The sequence below is a fragment of the Pomacea canaliculata genome, linkage group LG3, assembly GCF_003073045.1.
Source record: "Pomacea canaliculata isolate SZHN2017 linkage group LG3, ASM307304v1, whole genome shotgun sequence".
NCBI lineage: Eukaryota > Metazoa > Mollusca > Gastropoda > Architaenioglossa > Ampullariidae > Pomacea > Pomacea canaliculata.
In genome coordinates, this window is record NC_037592.1 from 5,987,012 (window position 1) to 6,001,596 (window position 14,585).

The window sequence follows — 14,585 nt, forward strand, 5'->3', positions numbered from 1 at the left end:
ATTGTATAGGTCAGTACTTTTTTTTTTGCATCTTTGATTCGCAGGACTGTTTTATTTTTATTTGTTTCTAGAAGGCAGGTACATATACGATGCCTTGAGACTTATTTTAGCTGATGCAATAAGCAAATAAAATAATTTTGCCATCTGGTTCATTAACGGCTCAAAACTCAACGTGCCACTTCTCTTTGTTCAACCTGCTCTGCTACAATCTCTTCTGTTCAATGTGATCGTACCCGAAACCGCTGCAAGAAGCACCTAACACACATGGCGCAAGTCACGCTTTTCAGCAGCACACTTGTATAGAACAAAAATATACTGAATTTAAGTGTTATTTCGGCATAAAGCGATAAATTGGCCGTTTATTTTAGTAATCAGACTATTATCTAGTTAAGATAAATTGTGAAAATAGTGGTTTATATAAAAACAACCAGACATCAGTACCTCTTTTTGCGCGAGTTGGTGGCTGTCCGCACAACGAATAATACTGCGAATATTAGTCCATAGATAAAGCTAGCCCTTACGGTAAACAAACTGTTTTAAGATAACTATCAACAAACAAAATTTTTCAAACTATTTGTCAAAATATAAGCATAATTGTTTTTGTAACATTAATACAAACAAAATAATGGCATTTACTTTGTTGCCTAACTTTCCAGTAGTAAAATTGAGAGTGTATCCTCTAATGGTTTGTATTCTGAAAAGTAAAGATACTTAAAAAATCTTTCGCGAAAATTCGACAAGTTTCCCTACGCGATAAAGAAAACATCGCCACAAGACTGACGAGGCTGCTTTCGGAGAGTGCACGCTGTGTAGAAAAAGACATTATAAACCACGAACGTAAATGGCTGAACAAGGAGTCGATATAAGCCCCAAACAGGATGGGGGAGTTTTGAAACAAATTTTGCGCGCTGGCGAAGGAGAAGCGGTGCCGGTAAAAGGCAATGAAGTCACAGTGCATTATGTTGGAACTCTTGAAGACGGCACAGAATTCGACTCCAGCAGATCCCGACAAGAAACTTTCAAATTTACGCTTGGAAAAGGTAATCAAGTTATGTGACCGAAGTGAATATTCCTATAAGTGAATTGATCTCAACGTTACTCTAGAAGCAGTTCGTGACAATCGAATGTCTACCCGGCGATCTAGCTGTTTTGATCAAGCACGATAATATGCGACTTAGGAAAGTTAGGTGAAAAATGCATATTCAAGATAATTTTAAAGTCAGATTCACACCTAATGTTACGGATCCCATCTTCAGGCCCCATCTATTTTAGTTTGGTAAAATTGCAGCTTTAGTTGTGTGAATCATGTTGATGAGAATTTGATTGTACTATGCTTAATGCATAACTCGGTTAACAGTGGTTAGTGTGACTAGCAACTTTTGTTATCAGTGTCTCTGGCATTTTGGCAGTGACCACTTTGGTCTCGGCAGCGGGTGGAGTTCTCTTAAAGTTGTAACTGAATTGTCTTGATCAATGTGGCTCTCTGATAAGTTTCAAAACTGTACAACACTCTTAACTACATTATTTAACATTAGAACTTTTTTTTTTATTCCAGGGAGTGTAATCAAAGCATGGGATATTGGTGTTGCTACCATGAAAAAGGGCGAGTTAGCTCGTCTGACATGCAAACCAGAGTATGCTTATGGAGAGGCTGGAAGTCCACCAAAAATCCCTCCTAATGCCACTCTTATCTTTGAAGTGGAACTGCTTGACTGGAAAGGTACGCAATACCATTCCTTCAAACAGCAATTTTTTTATATCTTGCCATATTGATTGAAACTGGTGATCAAGAACAAAGCTGACCATCTAGAGGTAAAACAATTAAAATTCCTGTTAAAGATCACGATCCCATTTTCCTACAGCCGCATTTTTGGAAGGTGATGTATAGGATATCTTTTAATTGAAATGCATATTGTATACAGCTAGCTTTCAAGTAACAGAGTATTCAGTTAAATGACATACCATTTGATTCAAACAGCAAAACAAGGGTGTCATATTTTTAAATGATTTAGCATTACCTGAGATCAGTATGTTCTGGATCTGTTGATTTGCAAAATACTGCCTGCTGTCATCATTATGTCTGCACTGCTTATAACCATATAAATCGGCACCTTATAACAGATCTTTTATTAAAATGGAGATGTGCATACTTTATTACATTTCAAAAAGTTAGGGAAAATAAATTTAAATAAATCTGTACTAAGAAGCTGTGTAACTTAGCTGAAACATTTTGTTGTTTTCTGTAGTCCCAGTATTAATCATTATTTCTGCATAAATGTTTAAGAGCATTTAAAAATTATAATTTTCTTGTTTAGGCGAAGACCTTTCTAAAGATGGAGGTGTTATCAAACATTTGATCAAGGAAGGAGAAAAATGGGTCACCCCAAACGATGGAGCAACGGTCAACAGTGAGTGAAGTAGTTGACCTTTCTCAGCCTGAACCCATTTCAAACTTTTAAAAAAAGATTCAATTTTTGACTTAAGGCCCATCAGCCATAAACTGCTTTTGTGATGATTGGTGATTTAGTTGGTTCTAATCTGGCTCAAATCTGATGGGTTTTACAGATGGCTGCTCTCTCTCTTGAAAAGGATTTTGAAGGTGTCTTTGTACAACAGAAAAAAAAGGGCATTGATGTTATGTTTCTTTTGCAGCGAGGCTATTTTAAATTATTTTAAATTCAATTTTTTGAATGGTATTGTGTATGTGTGTGAATAAGACTGATAGTGATATATTTTAACATGCTTTTTCCTAGAAGTATGTTGCTACATGTTTTTGGCAGTCATGCCTGCTCTGAACCTTGACTTAACTCGCTGTCACTTTATGGATAAGCAAATTTTTATTACATTTAAAAAAAAGCAGCTCAGCAGTGTGTTTGATACTGTGATATAGGTTTAGTGAAATAACACACTTTTGCTTTCTTTTCTTTGTTCCAGTTCGATACAAGGCATTTTATAACGGGGCTGAGTTTGAATCAAGAGAGGTTTCATTTATCCAGGGAGATGGAGATGAGGTTGGAATTGTTAAAGGGGTTGAAATTGCAACAAAGAAGATGAAGAAGAATGAAATATGTCGACTGGATGTTGCTGCCAAGTATGCCTATGGCACTGCCGGCTGCCCAGAAAAGAACATTCCACCAAATGCTAACCTAGTTTATGAAGTTGAGATGATTTCATTTGAAAAGGTAAGGACTAAAAAGATATATTCTGTAGAGACTGAAGTCGTAATCTATAGACAGTTGAGTTGTTGGCAACCTGCATGCATGCGCACAGTTTTTGAAATATTCTCTTTTGTTCAGCTTATTTCTAGCTGAGGCATTTTACCTTTGCACCTGAGTATTTCCTTATTTGTGCATTTGTCTCTCTTGTTTGCAGGCAAAAGAAAAGTGGGAATTGGATAGTAAGCAGAAACTGGAACAGAGTAAGATTTTCAAGGAAAAGGGAACTGGATATTTCAAGGTGTGCATCAAGATTCTTAAGTGAGAAAGTTTATTGTTTAATGTTGTGGTGGATTAATTTTAATAAGAATGTTGAAGGTTTCTTAAAGGGGCTGTAGGGGAAGTTTTAGCCTCAGTGTTTATATTGTTTTCTTAACAACTTTGTTCATATCCATGTAGACTAACCTACCTTTCTGTTTCATCGCATTCACTTACTGTGCAAATGCATTATTTGCAAATAAATATAAACTTCTTAGCTGACCCAGACCTCATCATGCAGTTTTGTTTTTCCGCACTTTTTGTTAAAATCATTGTGTTTTAATTTTCTCACAGAATGGAAATTACTCTAAGGCAGTAAGATATTACAAGCAAGTTATCAGTTATTTGGAGTACGAGACAAGCCTAACAGGAGAGGAAAAAGAAGAGAGGGATGCTCTGATTCTGAGTTCTCACCTGAACCTGGCCATGTGTCATCTAAAACTCAAGGAGTATTCAGAGGTAGCAAGCTATCTTTTATTTTGGTAAAGATATAAAATTTGTGTTTACCTGTTTATTAGTTTTGAAAGCATCTTGGTAGCTAAAAGTGTTAATATAAAGAGGATGCAGTTTAATGAAAATGGTTCAGTATTTGATCACTGGTTTAGTTACTTTGAAATTTTTTCAGAAACAAAAATGTTTTGTCCATTCACTCCTGCTGCTATCTGTACCTGACACTGAGAACACAACTGGAAAGTCTAGTTATTAGTGTGCAGAATTTTTGTACAGAAAACTTGCCTTCCTGTGTTTACAGTCTGTACAGGAATATTGAAAACAGTTTATTGATGACATGACTAACTATGTAGAAGAATTTAAGAAATGATCAATAAATAAAATTCTGCCTGTAGGTCAGTTATTACTGCAGATGTGAAGGTGTGAGTTAGTGAATTTGTGGACTGCTTTAAGTTTATTTGTTGTTGTTGTTTTGTTGGTTTTTTTTGTGGTTTTGTTGTTGTTGTTTGTTTGTTTTTGGTTGGGTTTTTTTGGGGGTTTTTTTTTGGTGTCTTTTTAAAAATGTTTTTCTATTATACTTTCCATACAGGCTGAAGAAGCATGCAAGAAGGCCCTTGAAATGGATAGCAAGAATGTGAAAGCATTATTTAGAAGAGGGCAGGTAAGACCGTTTTAAAAAGAAAACAATGTCCTGGCCATGGCTGTTTAGAAGCCAGTTTCTTCTGGTGATAATGTACACACCTGATTTGTCATAAACAGTAATATAGAATGCAATTGTTTTTTTGAGGTGCTTCAATATAAAGAAGTGCTAAATGGTGAAAATGTTCAGTATTAAGCTGACAATACAAGTGTGGTCCTTTCTTTTGAGATCAGTGACGCACATACCTTAAAAGACATAATTATGTATGCATATTTGGGGAATTATTATTTTATCACGAGGAAAAAATGATGTACTCATGTTGACTTTTCAGGATACAACATGTTGAAGCTATAAAAGCTATTTTTGGTAGGTTTCTTTTTCTCCTTTACAAATTTGACTTCTTAGGCCCTTTTTGTCTTTTCAAGGCAAGACTGGAGCGCAATGAGTATGAATTGGCCCTTGAGGATTTTGAGAAAGTGGTTGAGCTGGAACCAGATAACAAGGCTGCCAAAAATCAGATCTTGCTGTGCAAGCAGCGAAAGAAGCAGTTCCTGGAACGAGAAAAGAAACTTTATTCTAATATGTTCCAGAAGCTCTTGTCTTCAAAGGTTGGTTAGATTCATGTCAAGTGCATGTGTGGGTGTGTAGGAGTAAGAGAGTTAATTCAAATGTTGTACATACATAAGCATGGGGCTTTGGCAGTTAATGAATCAACTATTGTGGGCTTTTATCTTTTACATCTTATAGTCTTTAGCACTGAGGGTGATTTAGCAGTTTAAAATTTGTTTTAGAAAATATGAAAAGAGCAGCTTCAGCTACCTTAATTAGTGTAGGGTAGAACTCACATACATACCATGGTCATGTTTTAAAAAGTTGATATTTAAACTTGACTGTATGCGTACAATGCAAATTGAGAATAGGAAAGACGTCAGAACTTTGTTGATGTAAAATTATTAGTCTGCAAACACATCTAAGTATTGAAGATATAGGTAAACTAGTTTGTGAAAGATTTGTCATGTTTTTAGGGAAATTCGTGTTCATCACATACACTTCCAATAAACTTTGTTACTGATATGAAACTTTCTGCTTCATTAGAGCAATAAAGACTCCGCCAATCAGGTAACTGAGGTGGGTGAATGGAACAATGACATGGCAAAAGGCATGATGCCATTGCAGGAAGAGAAAGCAGCATTTGAGGAGGGCCTCTTAAAAGAGATTGGAGATAGCATGGAAATTGGTCATGGAGATAAGAATGGTGGTGACAACAATCCTGAGGTGGTTCAGCAGATGGAATGCAACTAGGAGGTGCAAGGTTTGACTTGGAGGACCTATGATGTGGACATATAAAAATGATGGAACGTTTGTGTGAAATTTAAAAAAACACTTTAAATGGTTTTGTTTGTGTCTTGGTTGCTTGTAAGATGCATTTGGCAAAGTAATTCACATCTCTGTGTTCAGCATAACTTAAAAGCTGTTAATGGTTATCATCACAGCTTTTAATCTCTGTGTAGCGTAGCAGGGTTAGGGAATAAATTTTTCTGCCTTGGACCATTTGGATGTTTTTAAGATCATTTTTAAATGGCCCATGGCCCAGACGTTCCCCATCCCTGCTATATAGAAACAGGCACATCTTTCAGTCCCTTTGGAAATTGTTGATCATCATCTTGAAAGACACTAACAATTGTGCATCTTGATCTGTGAATTGTTAATAGTGAAAACATTTTCATCTTATTCTAATGTTGATATTTCATTGTTGCATGGGAAACTGTCATTCTAATCTTGCATGAACAGCGCAGTTAGCTTGCCTCCGTGTGGGGGGGAGGGAGGGGTTTGGTGTTTTACGTGAAGCCAGCAAATAAGGCTCTATCACAGCAAGGCAGCCAGCCCTGTAAACATGGGGGAAATGTGCTCTACAAATTCACTCTTTTCATCTTGACATGCTTTGGATGATGATGAAAGTTAGTGCTGAACTATTTACATTCACATAAGCAGTCTTATCACTCTAGCTTCATCTGCTTTCAGGTTAGTAAGTACACATCACTGTCAACAATATTTCTGATCATCGTTTTTTAAAAAAATAAAATTACCCATCTTTAAAGCTCACAGTAAGTTTCAGTGCTGTTATTAGTCTTTCTGGTATATGAATAAAATGTATTGGTAAGGAGAGCACAGAGGCATTGTTGAGGCTGATGTTTCGGTTTCATGTGAGGAGATAGCAGAGATGTGTTTATTCTACAGCACTGCTGGAAGCCAGCGAACTGCCAGGGCTTAGCTGACTGACAGATAACAAATTTTATTTTGTGAACAGAGCTTGAATAAAAACGTATTAGAAGAAAAATTTTAATAAATCCTTGTAGCTGAATTATCAATAGAGGTAAAAAATGTATTTTGTTCGTGATGTTTGAAATATGTTCATGCAGAGAGTCAAAAGTTGAAAGCAATGTTCTAAATGTAAATATATGTATGTTGCATCACATTCTTCTTAAAATCCTTGTGTCATATTGAAAATGTTTAAATTTAAATGTTCACAGGTGCATTCAAATGTGAATCATTTTTCATTACGATGGATACTGCTCAAGAGTTAATGAATTGTTCTTCACATTAATGATTGTTTGTTATGCTTTGTTTATAGTGTTAAAAGACATCAGTTTTTTTTTTTTGTTTTTTTTTTTTTTTTTTCATTTTTTTGGCAGCGGTTTTATACTGAGGTCATCATTCATTAGCGAATGTTAACAATAGTGCTACAACTCCGTTAAATCCCGTCAGTTTTACTGTTATTGATGTTTTTTTTTTAAGTTTGGGAACAAAGTGGTGGTTCTTTCCCACTTCCCCTCCAAGAGTACACAATTTAAAACAGCAAGAAACAGTGGAGTTCTGGAGAGAGTTTTTAACTTGTTTGTAGGAGCAAAAGCGCTGATACAAAAACTCTTGAGAATGCGTTGTCATAATTAACACCCTCATATAATAAAGCATACACCATATTGGTTTTTGTAGCACTTATGGGAAAGTACAAATAACAAGAATAATATCCCATTATAAAGTAATAAAAACAAACAAAAAAAAATTGTTCATTCATTAATGAATTAAGACTGCGAAGTACATATTAAATCAGAAAAATTATTTTTCCTTTTTATTTAAAATGAAAGTGACTAAACCGGTTGGGTCCAGAACGACCGACAAATAGGTAAACTATGCTTAAGATATCTCATACCTTTCTCTCACCCTCCTCGCTCACACACACACACAAGGGGGTCACACTAAGCTCAAGTTTCGTGGATGAACCAATCGAAGATGCTCACACCTGTGCGCAAACGTCAATCAATGCACTGCAACATTTCCGGTCGAGCACCACAGGCAACTTTCTCCTATTCAACTATCTGCTAGAAAACCGCTTTACCTTCAAACCAACCAGGTTAACCGATCACCCAGCTTGTTCAGCATATCAAGCCGATCGGTGTCTGCTGGTGAGGAGAGTCGATTGTCGATGTTTGCTAATGAGTCCCGCATCACATGACAATGTTTAATGCTATCGTGGTCTTCACCTGCACCTGGCTGTTTGCAAGTAAGCAAGACCTCTGACTTTTCAATATTTATCTGAAACAAATACTAGAAAATGAAGTAAAAATGACTTAAACTGAATCGCTTACAGAACACAATTTTATGTAAGTATATTGTCGTATGTCAGCCATTATTTTTCTGTTTTCGTGTTTCCAACCGCGCTCTTCTGGCCTGTCTTTACGTGTAGGAGCACAGAAGAGGTAAAACTTAGAAGAGATGATATCTTACTTTCTGTATCCCTATCCGTCTCGCGAGGCCCGAGGCCCTGACATGTTAATTTTAGAGTGTAATCTTTGTTACAACGCAGGTGATGCTCACATATATTTTGTTTCAAATTGTCTTTTTATGTTTGAACTTTTGTAAGGAGATTTCAGTAGCATTGTAAGAGGCATTAACTAAGGGCGGGACATATAAGAGAGTTTTCACTTTTCATGAAAGATGTTCCTACAGGTTCTCTTTTTCGTAGTCGTCTCTTCATTTGGTAGTGGGAGCGCATGTTTAATGCAGAAAAAAGTTGATAGTTCTTTGTTCCCTTCACCCCGTACTTCCTTCCACCCGTATACTTGGTCATGCGAAGCAGACCATAATAAAGCGGGTGATGTAGTCCCCAAATATTTTATTATATATATATAGCAGGCAAAATTCCGTGCTTGCGTTTGTTTCACCACGGATGTGTATAGGTGGACTGCTGTCTGTCTCCCGAGACCAACGCATAGCTGCTGTTAGTTTCGGCAAGCCTAAACAATGAATGTTTTCCAAAGTCAGAAGCTTTGTATGCACTAGCCTCACTTTAGTAGTTAACTGGAAAAAATCGTCTGCAAGTAATACAAGTTCGTGTTTTTACGAAAGGCAGCTGGTTCTGCTTGGATGAGCAGTAATAATTGCTTTCCGCAAGTTAACTGGTCTTGGTTGAGTGAGCAGTAAACAGCTTTTAGTCACAAGTTGGTGATCCTGCTTTGATGAGCAGTAAAAACATGTGTTGCCAAAAGATGGCTGGTTTCTTGGTTTTCCCCCTTAACCTCCTTTCCAAGGCGACTATAGGTTCCTAGGGTTTGATTACTGCGAGGCGACTTTTGTCTTGCCTCAACTCCCGAACACTAGAGAAATACTATTTTTCCGCAAGGTGGTTTGATCCCGCAGGAAAGCGGCTCACGCCACTCAACCCCCTCTTTACCCACCCTAGGTTTTAGTAGGCTAGAATAGTAGGGGTAGCATATAAATATTAATTATTAGTTTTATATAGTAAATAATGTCAATAAATATGTCCTTGAATTTACTTAATTGTGTGATCGTCTTAGTCCGAAAGAATGCTAGCGTGTTGTAGGTGTAGTCGTGCGAATGAGATGAACGGGTATCACTAGAGCGAAAACAATTTGTGTCGTCCATGTGACACAGCAGAGAGCACACCTGAACATCCGTGGAGTTGAATGACGCACCGAGGTTGGTCTGGGAAAAACAGGAACTTCTAAGGTCCTCTGAATGCGGATGTATAGTAGATGGAGAAAAGGAACACAACGGGAGGTAGATTAAATAACGCATCCTACGAACGAGAACTAGAATTTTGGCATAAAATTTCCTTGGGAAATTCCGTCCTCTTCCCTGGAACACAGAAGTAAGGGAAGTAAGAATGGCTCTTTTTGTAAAATGTCACTTCTGCGCCATAGTCTGGTGGACTTGAGGGGAAGAAAAAACGAGTATCTTGCTTGACCAGTCGTACCGAGTCTTCCTCCGTGCAATGTTAACTTTCCGGCGAGGGTTATGTTTGTTCGTCCCTGGTCTTTCGTGTGCAGCTCGTATCTACAACACTTTATTGTTGTTGTTATTGTTGTTCTTGTTGTTTTGTAAAAGTGACAGTGTGATGTAAAATGGCGGCGTGTTTCAGATGCAGACTCCACAACGTGTCCTGAAGCCCTCGACTGTATTAGTAAAGACTCATCAGGTCTTAATTGCAGGTATCTCAGATTCTTATTTTGAGTCTCCACCCTCGCATTTACACCTTTTCACAGGCAATCTTCACAATTAGTTTCGGTTTTCTGACATCGGATCATTTACATGAGCCACATTCGAGATTTGCAAATTAAACTTCCACGAAAAACAGAACATCTTTGAAAATGTGTAAAGTGTGAATAATTAAAGTTGTTTGAGATACTATGTTATCATCAATATCTACATTTACTATATTTTACCTCTATGCGCCTGTAGCATCTTTGGAAAGTATGTAATACTTTACTCACTGCGATTTCTTGGCTGTTGGTGCGTGTGTGTGTGTGTGTGTTCGTTTATCGGCGAAAAAAAGTGGTTTCACTATTTATATATCTATATGCACACATATTGCTAGATCACTTCAATGTGTAATCTTTCAGTGACTATGATGCTTACTTCAACTGCATCAGTGCCCTTCCTGCAAGCTGCGGTGTGGACCAGAGCATGGTGACCTTTAAGGCCTTGGTACAGCCTGCGAAGGACTTTTGTGATGGTAATAAGGCTAACCCATTCACAGAGATTGTTGATGATGCACATAGAAGCCTTTACATAGAGTAACTTTTTGTATTTGCAGAAAAGAGTAAATGCTCTTTGATGTAATTCATATTCACTAATTTATTAGTTTCTTTTAACACTACAAAACTCGTTGTAATTTCAACATTTAGAGATTCCTAACCTTTCATTTTATGTTGTACGGGGCTCTTGCCTTGGTTATTTTTCCTATTAAAATACCCAACAAATTTTGTTCTCTCATTGATAGCCATTATGTTTTCAGACACTTTTGCAAACGATTTTTAGCTGTACACCTCTTGTCAGACCTTCTGTATTTGCCTCGTAGCAAACGAGAGTAAACGAGACAGATACAGCAGCCGCTCTTTGTCTTTTTCTGGGCCTTGTATCTCGAAAGCATTGTCCTTGTCAGACATAAACAACGTGTGATTGCGCTTTGCTTCACAAGGAGTCTACCACACTCAACACCTGTGTTTTGTCTCATAAGTTGTCTCTGTGACAAACCCACTTGAAGCGAGTTTATGTCCCTCTTCTCTTACCACAAGACAGCGATTGCGATAGACAATACGTCAATGGCGACAAAGACGACGACGATTTTCAATGATGATGGTGATGATGAAGATTTATTTTAGAAGTATGATACTTAAGTCATTTTAAGTAGATTAAGAGACTTTTATGCTTCAGGTAGACCTGTAGTCTATCACCGTAGTGATTATTCTTGCTGTTATTATTATTATAACTCATGATTTTAGTCAGAGACTGACAGTTATTTGGTTGATTGATTGGTCAGCCCTCACACCTCATTTATCCAAAATCAACTCGTGTCCGAGCTATGGAAAATGCCTGACGGAAAGTACGTGGGGCCAGATTATAAACCCATCTACTCAGCCCCAAGAAAATGTGTTCGGACTGCTGTTCAAGTCCAGCACCTTTTGCGGGTAAGAAACATTCATGGTTCGTAGCCGAAATATGCAGGACCACAATGTGCGATGGCTAAGATGTTGGGCTTCTCATGGGTGAGCATTAAGGTTTTATGACTAGAGTGAACTATAATTAAACACTTATTAACTATACATGCCCTGCAAGTCTCTGTCCATTTATTTGTACATTTGAGTTTGTTGTAGATATTTTCATACTGTCGTTTAGTTCTATAAACATTTTGTCTCATTTTCTGGCCTAAAGGATAATGGAGAAAATATAACTTCATTAATTTTAGTTTTTGAAATTTTATTTGGAAAGTTAAATATAAAGTAGCTGTAAATTAGTTTTATTTGTTTATTTTTAACAAACTATTGAGACCTCAATCTTGACAGTAGAATTGAAATGGAGAATACATGGCGTGGAGATGACCGAATGCAGGAAAGTCTTTGTATTTCTTGCAAAAACCATATCATCATTAACTAAGACACAAAATAAATTGAAAGCAAGGTCATTTGAGGTGATTCTCAATACACATATACAAACTGAAATAATTAGTGCACATGAAAAGATCTTCAGATTAAAGGAAGAAATAAAGGGGCATAAGCAAGAAAAAAGTCAAAGAGTGGACAAGCCTGTTATTTAGTCTAGTGAGGTGCAATATATTCTTTTTTGATTGGATACAGTTGGGTGACCTAAAGAGGCAGAAAGTGGTCAGGCAGACAGACATTATTAGTGTACATAAATTCGTTTACCTTTAAAACCCATTAGCCAACGGTCGAGCTGGAACTATTCTAGGTACGTGTTTATGTGTAGACGATTGTGACTCGTCTGTCGACGTGTATCTCAGCAACGAAATTGTATATTTACCCAGATTTGGATAAAATAGTATCTTGCAATAAACTTAGAAATATTTCCACCTAACCAAATCTTTAAACAGATCCTTGATATCACAGAAAACCGAGGCAGTCTTAAAAATGGTGGTAAGGTGTATCATGTGGAAGTTATACTAGTGTATTTTGTATGTTTGCAGGAGAGAAAACAGAAAATAACACTTAAAAATCAGTATGTGAAGCTGACGATAACCTAACTCTAGATTTCTGAAATTGTATTGCATTTGTTTAGATATATATATAAGATAAAGAATCATTTTATTGAGAAGACGTTGCTGCTTATTTTCTAAATGATTCTTAGTCTTAATAATAAATGTTACAGCAGAAATTTATTTTTTAAATTGATTACAGAGTTTATACCTGATTTAATCCGATGAATCATCAAAATCCTAAATCTGAGATTATGTGATTTGAGAACTTTTGTTTTCTGCTCAGACTTCTGGATGACATGGCTGCTTGTGTAGTAAATGAGACTGGACGATGTTCCTTCAGTAACGACCTCTCGAATACCATGAAACATGCCAAGCAGAATATTTCCGATGTATGTGATGGAAAGGGTACGCAGAATTTTTCTTTTTGTTTTTTTTATTTTTGCTTTATTATTTTGTAAATATATCTTATTTTCACAATAGGAAATATCAAATAGCAGACGAGGTTAGCTATCAAAATAATGTCAGAAAGTTGTTCAGTTGATGTTCATATTACTATTCTTGCGATACATGAAGATAGAAATGTGGCTTGTGATGTATTGTACACTCAAACCATAATAGTCCAAGTAATTACAAACAAAGAGGACACAAAGTTTGTCATTATTGGATTCCGTGACATCTTGTTGTCGCTTTCAAAATTTAATTAAAATTTTATCTTTAGAGATGGCTCTATATAAACATTTGTTCTATGAGTATCTCGATGATCGGAAATGGCTGGCGAACCAAACATTAGAGGAAATTTATTCTGTTAATATGTGTTAAAGAGATTTCATGGGGCAGGCGAGAAACATGTACAGCAGGGATACAAAGTATAGTAATTCACTAGAAGAAAGAATAAAGTAGTATGATAGTTCTTGTTCGATCCCTTTAGTATTCATGTTTTTTCCCCCATCAGTAATTTTAGCGACCGTTTAGTAATATCTGGAAAACATTTTATTTTCAGGAACTGGAGGTAACCTCATGATACACGCAGCCCTCATTCTGATTGCTGCAGTCATCGCAAGTTTTATCAAATAAAAGAAGCAAGAATACCTTTTACAGAACAATCTGATATGAAAATACTTTTCTCATATAATATTTCTTGCTGTTAATATTTGTATTCAGAAAGCTTCTACAGATGTAAACATCTTTTTTTAAAAAAAAGTAAGCTATCCATGTTATATTGTTCTATTATACATTATATTTTGGACTCCTTTTTAGTTTAGCAATACTATTGACTACTCAAGACGCGGTATTTACAAATGATTTGCCAATATGATTGTTTCTTGTTTATTAAAAGACTAATATTTTTTAACTGGTAGATTAATGTAGCTACTTACATGTTAATTTTTTGCAACATTTATTTTGTTTTGTTGTCTTTATGCGACAATTTGTAAATCATTCCTTCTACGTTAATGGCGATGTGACTGTCCTGGTGTTCAGTCTTTCTCTCAGTAATAACGAACATAATTATCTAACAACATGTTTTGAAAACAGTTTGCATTGTCAGAATCATCTTGATGAGGGAAGGGAGGCTATCGTCGTAAGATCATTTAAAGTTGATAAAGAGTTATGCGCCAATGATAGCCAATGTTCATGTTAAGAGGACTTCACGAACAATAAACATTTCACAATGTATCGTAGCAACTTTTTTCACAAATTATAAAAGAATCAATTTAAGTCATTAGCATTACTAACAGTACCGACAACCTGCAATAAAAAATAAACTGTTTTGTTTACACTTACAGTATTCGTGTTATAATTCTTTTTTTCTTTGTTCTTGCTATCATAGTGAGTTTGAATATGTTAGCTAAAACATGAACACATATTATAGATTAAATGACCTTTTTATTTTCATTTGTTGGATGATCAGTCTTGAAACTGCACGTACCAGGTAAGTGAATACGAGATACACACCTCCTGTGGACTGTTGGTTGCTGCTGAGACCGAGCACGGACACACTAGTCAACCG

General features: G+C 36.3%; 2 protein-coding genes across 2 annotated transcripts; both read left to right on the forward strand.

The window, feature by feature from the left end:
- The first annotated feature begins 712 nt into the window (after positions 1 to 712).
- LOC112560068 (peptidyl-prolyl cis-trans isomerase FKBP4-like) lies at positions 713 to 7,168 on the forward strand. Its single transcript, XM_025231640.1, has 9 exons — positions 713 to 1,040; positions 1,556 to 1,720; positions 2,316 to 2,408; positions 2,935 to 3,182; positions 3,373 to 3,456; positions 3,768 to 3,932; positions 4,513 to 4,584; positions 4,989 to 5,171; positions 5,659 to 7,168. The coding sequence occupies exons 1-9, from the start codon at positions 842 to 844 to the stop codon at positions 5,863 to 5,865; spliced, it is 1,416 nt and encodes a 471-aa protein (XP_025087425.1). The 5' UTR covers positions 713 to 841; the 3' UTR covers positions 5,866 to 7,168.
- Positions 7,169 to 7,301: 133 nt separating this feature from the next.
- On the forward strand, positions 7,302 to 14,342 carry LOC112560070. Its single transcript, XM_025231641.1, has 6 exons — positions 7,302 to 8,125; positions 10,004 to 10,073; positions 10,485 to 10,597; positions 11,405 to 11,552; positions 12,861 to 12,982; positions 13,578 to 14,342. Exons 1-6 carry the CDS (start codon positions 8,074 to 8,076, stop codon positions 13,649 to 13,651), a joined length of 579 nt encoding a protein of 192 aa, XP_025087426.1. The 5' UTR covers positions 7,302 to 8,073; the 3' UTR covers positions 13,652 to 14,342.
- The last annotated feature ends 243 nt before the right edge of the window (positions 14,343 to 14,585 follow it).

What these genes read in the sequence shown, in the direction of transcription:
- LOC112560068 (XM_025231640.1), top strand. Translation starts at nt 842, where the DNA reads ATGGCTGAACAAGGAGTCGATATAAGCCCCAAACAGGATGGGGGAGTT. An exon ending in AGGGAACTGGATATTTCAAG is followed by an intron (nt 3,457 to 3,767) that starts GTGTGCATCAAG and finishes ATTTTCTCACAG; the next exon opens with AATGGAAATTACTCTAAGGC. An exon ending in AACTCAAGGAGTATTCAGAG is followed by an intron (nt 3,933 to 4,512) that starts GTAGCAAGCTAT and finishes CTTTCCATACAG; the next exon opens with GCTGAAGAAGCATGCAAGAA.
- LOC112560070 (XM_025231641.1), top strand. Translation starts at nt 8,074, where the DNA reads ATGACAATGTTTAATGCTATCGTGGTCTTCACCTGCACCTGGCTGTTT. An exon ending in CTGCACCTGGCTGTTTGCAA is followed by an intron (nt 8,126 to 10,003) that starts GTAAGCAAGACC and finishes GGCGTGTTTCAG; the next exon opens with ATGCAGACTCCACAACGTGT. An exon ending in TCATCAGGTCTTAATTGCAG is followed by an intron (nt 10,074 to 10,484) that starts GTATCTCAGATT and finishes GTAATCTTTCAG; the next exon opens with TGACTATGATGCTTACTTCA.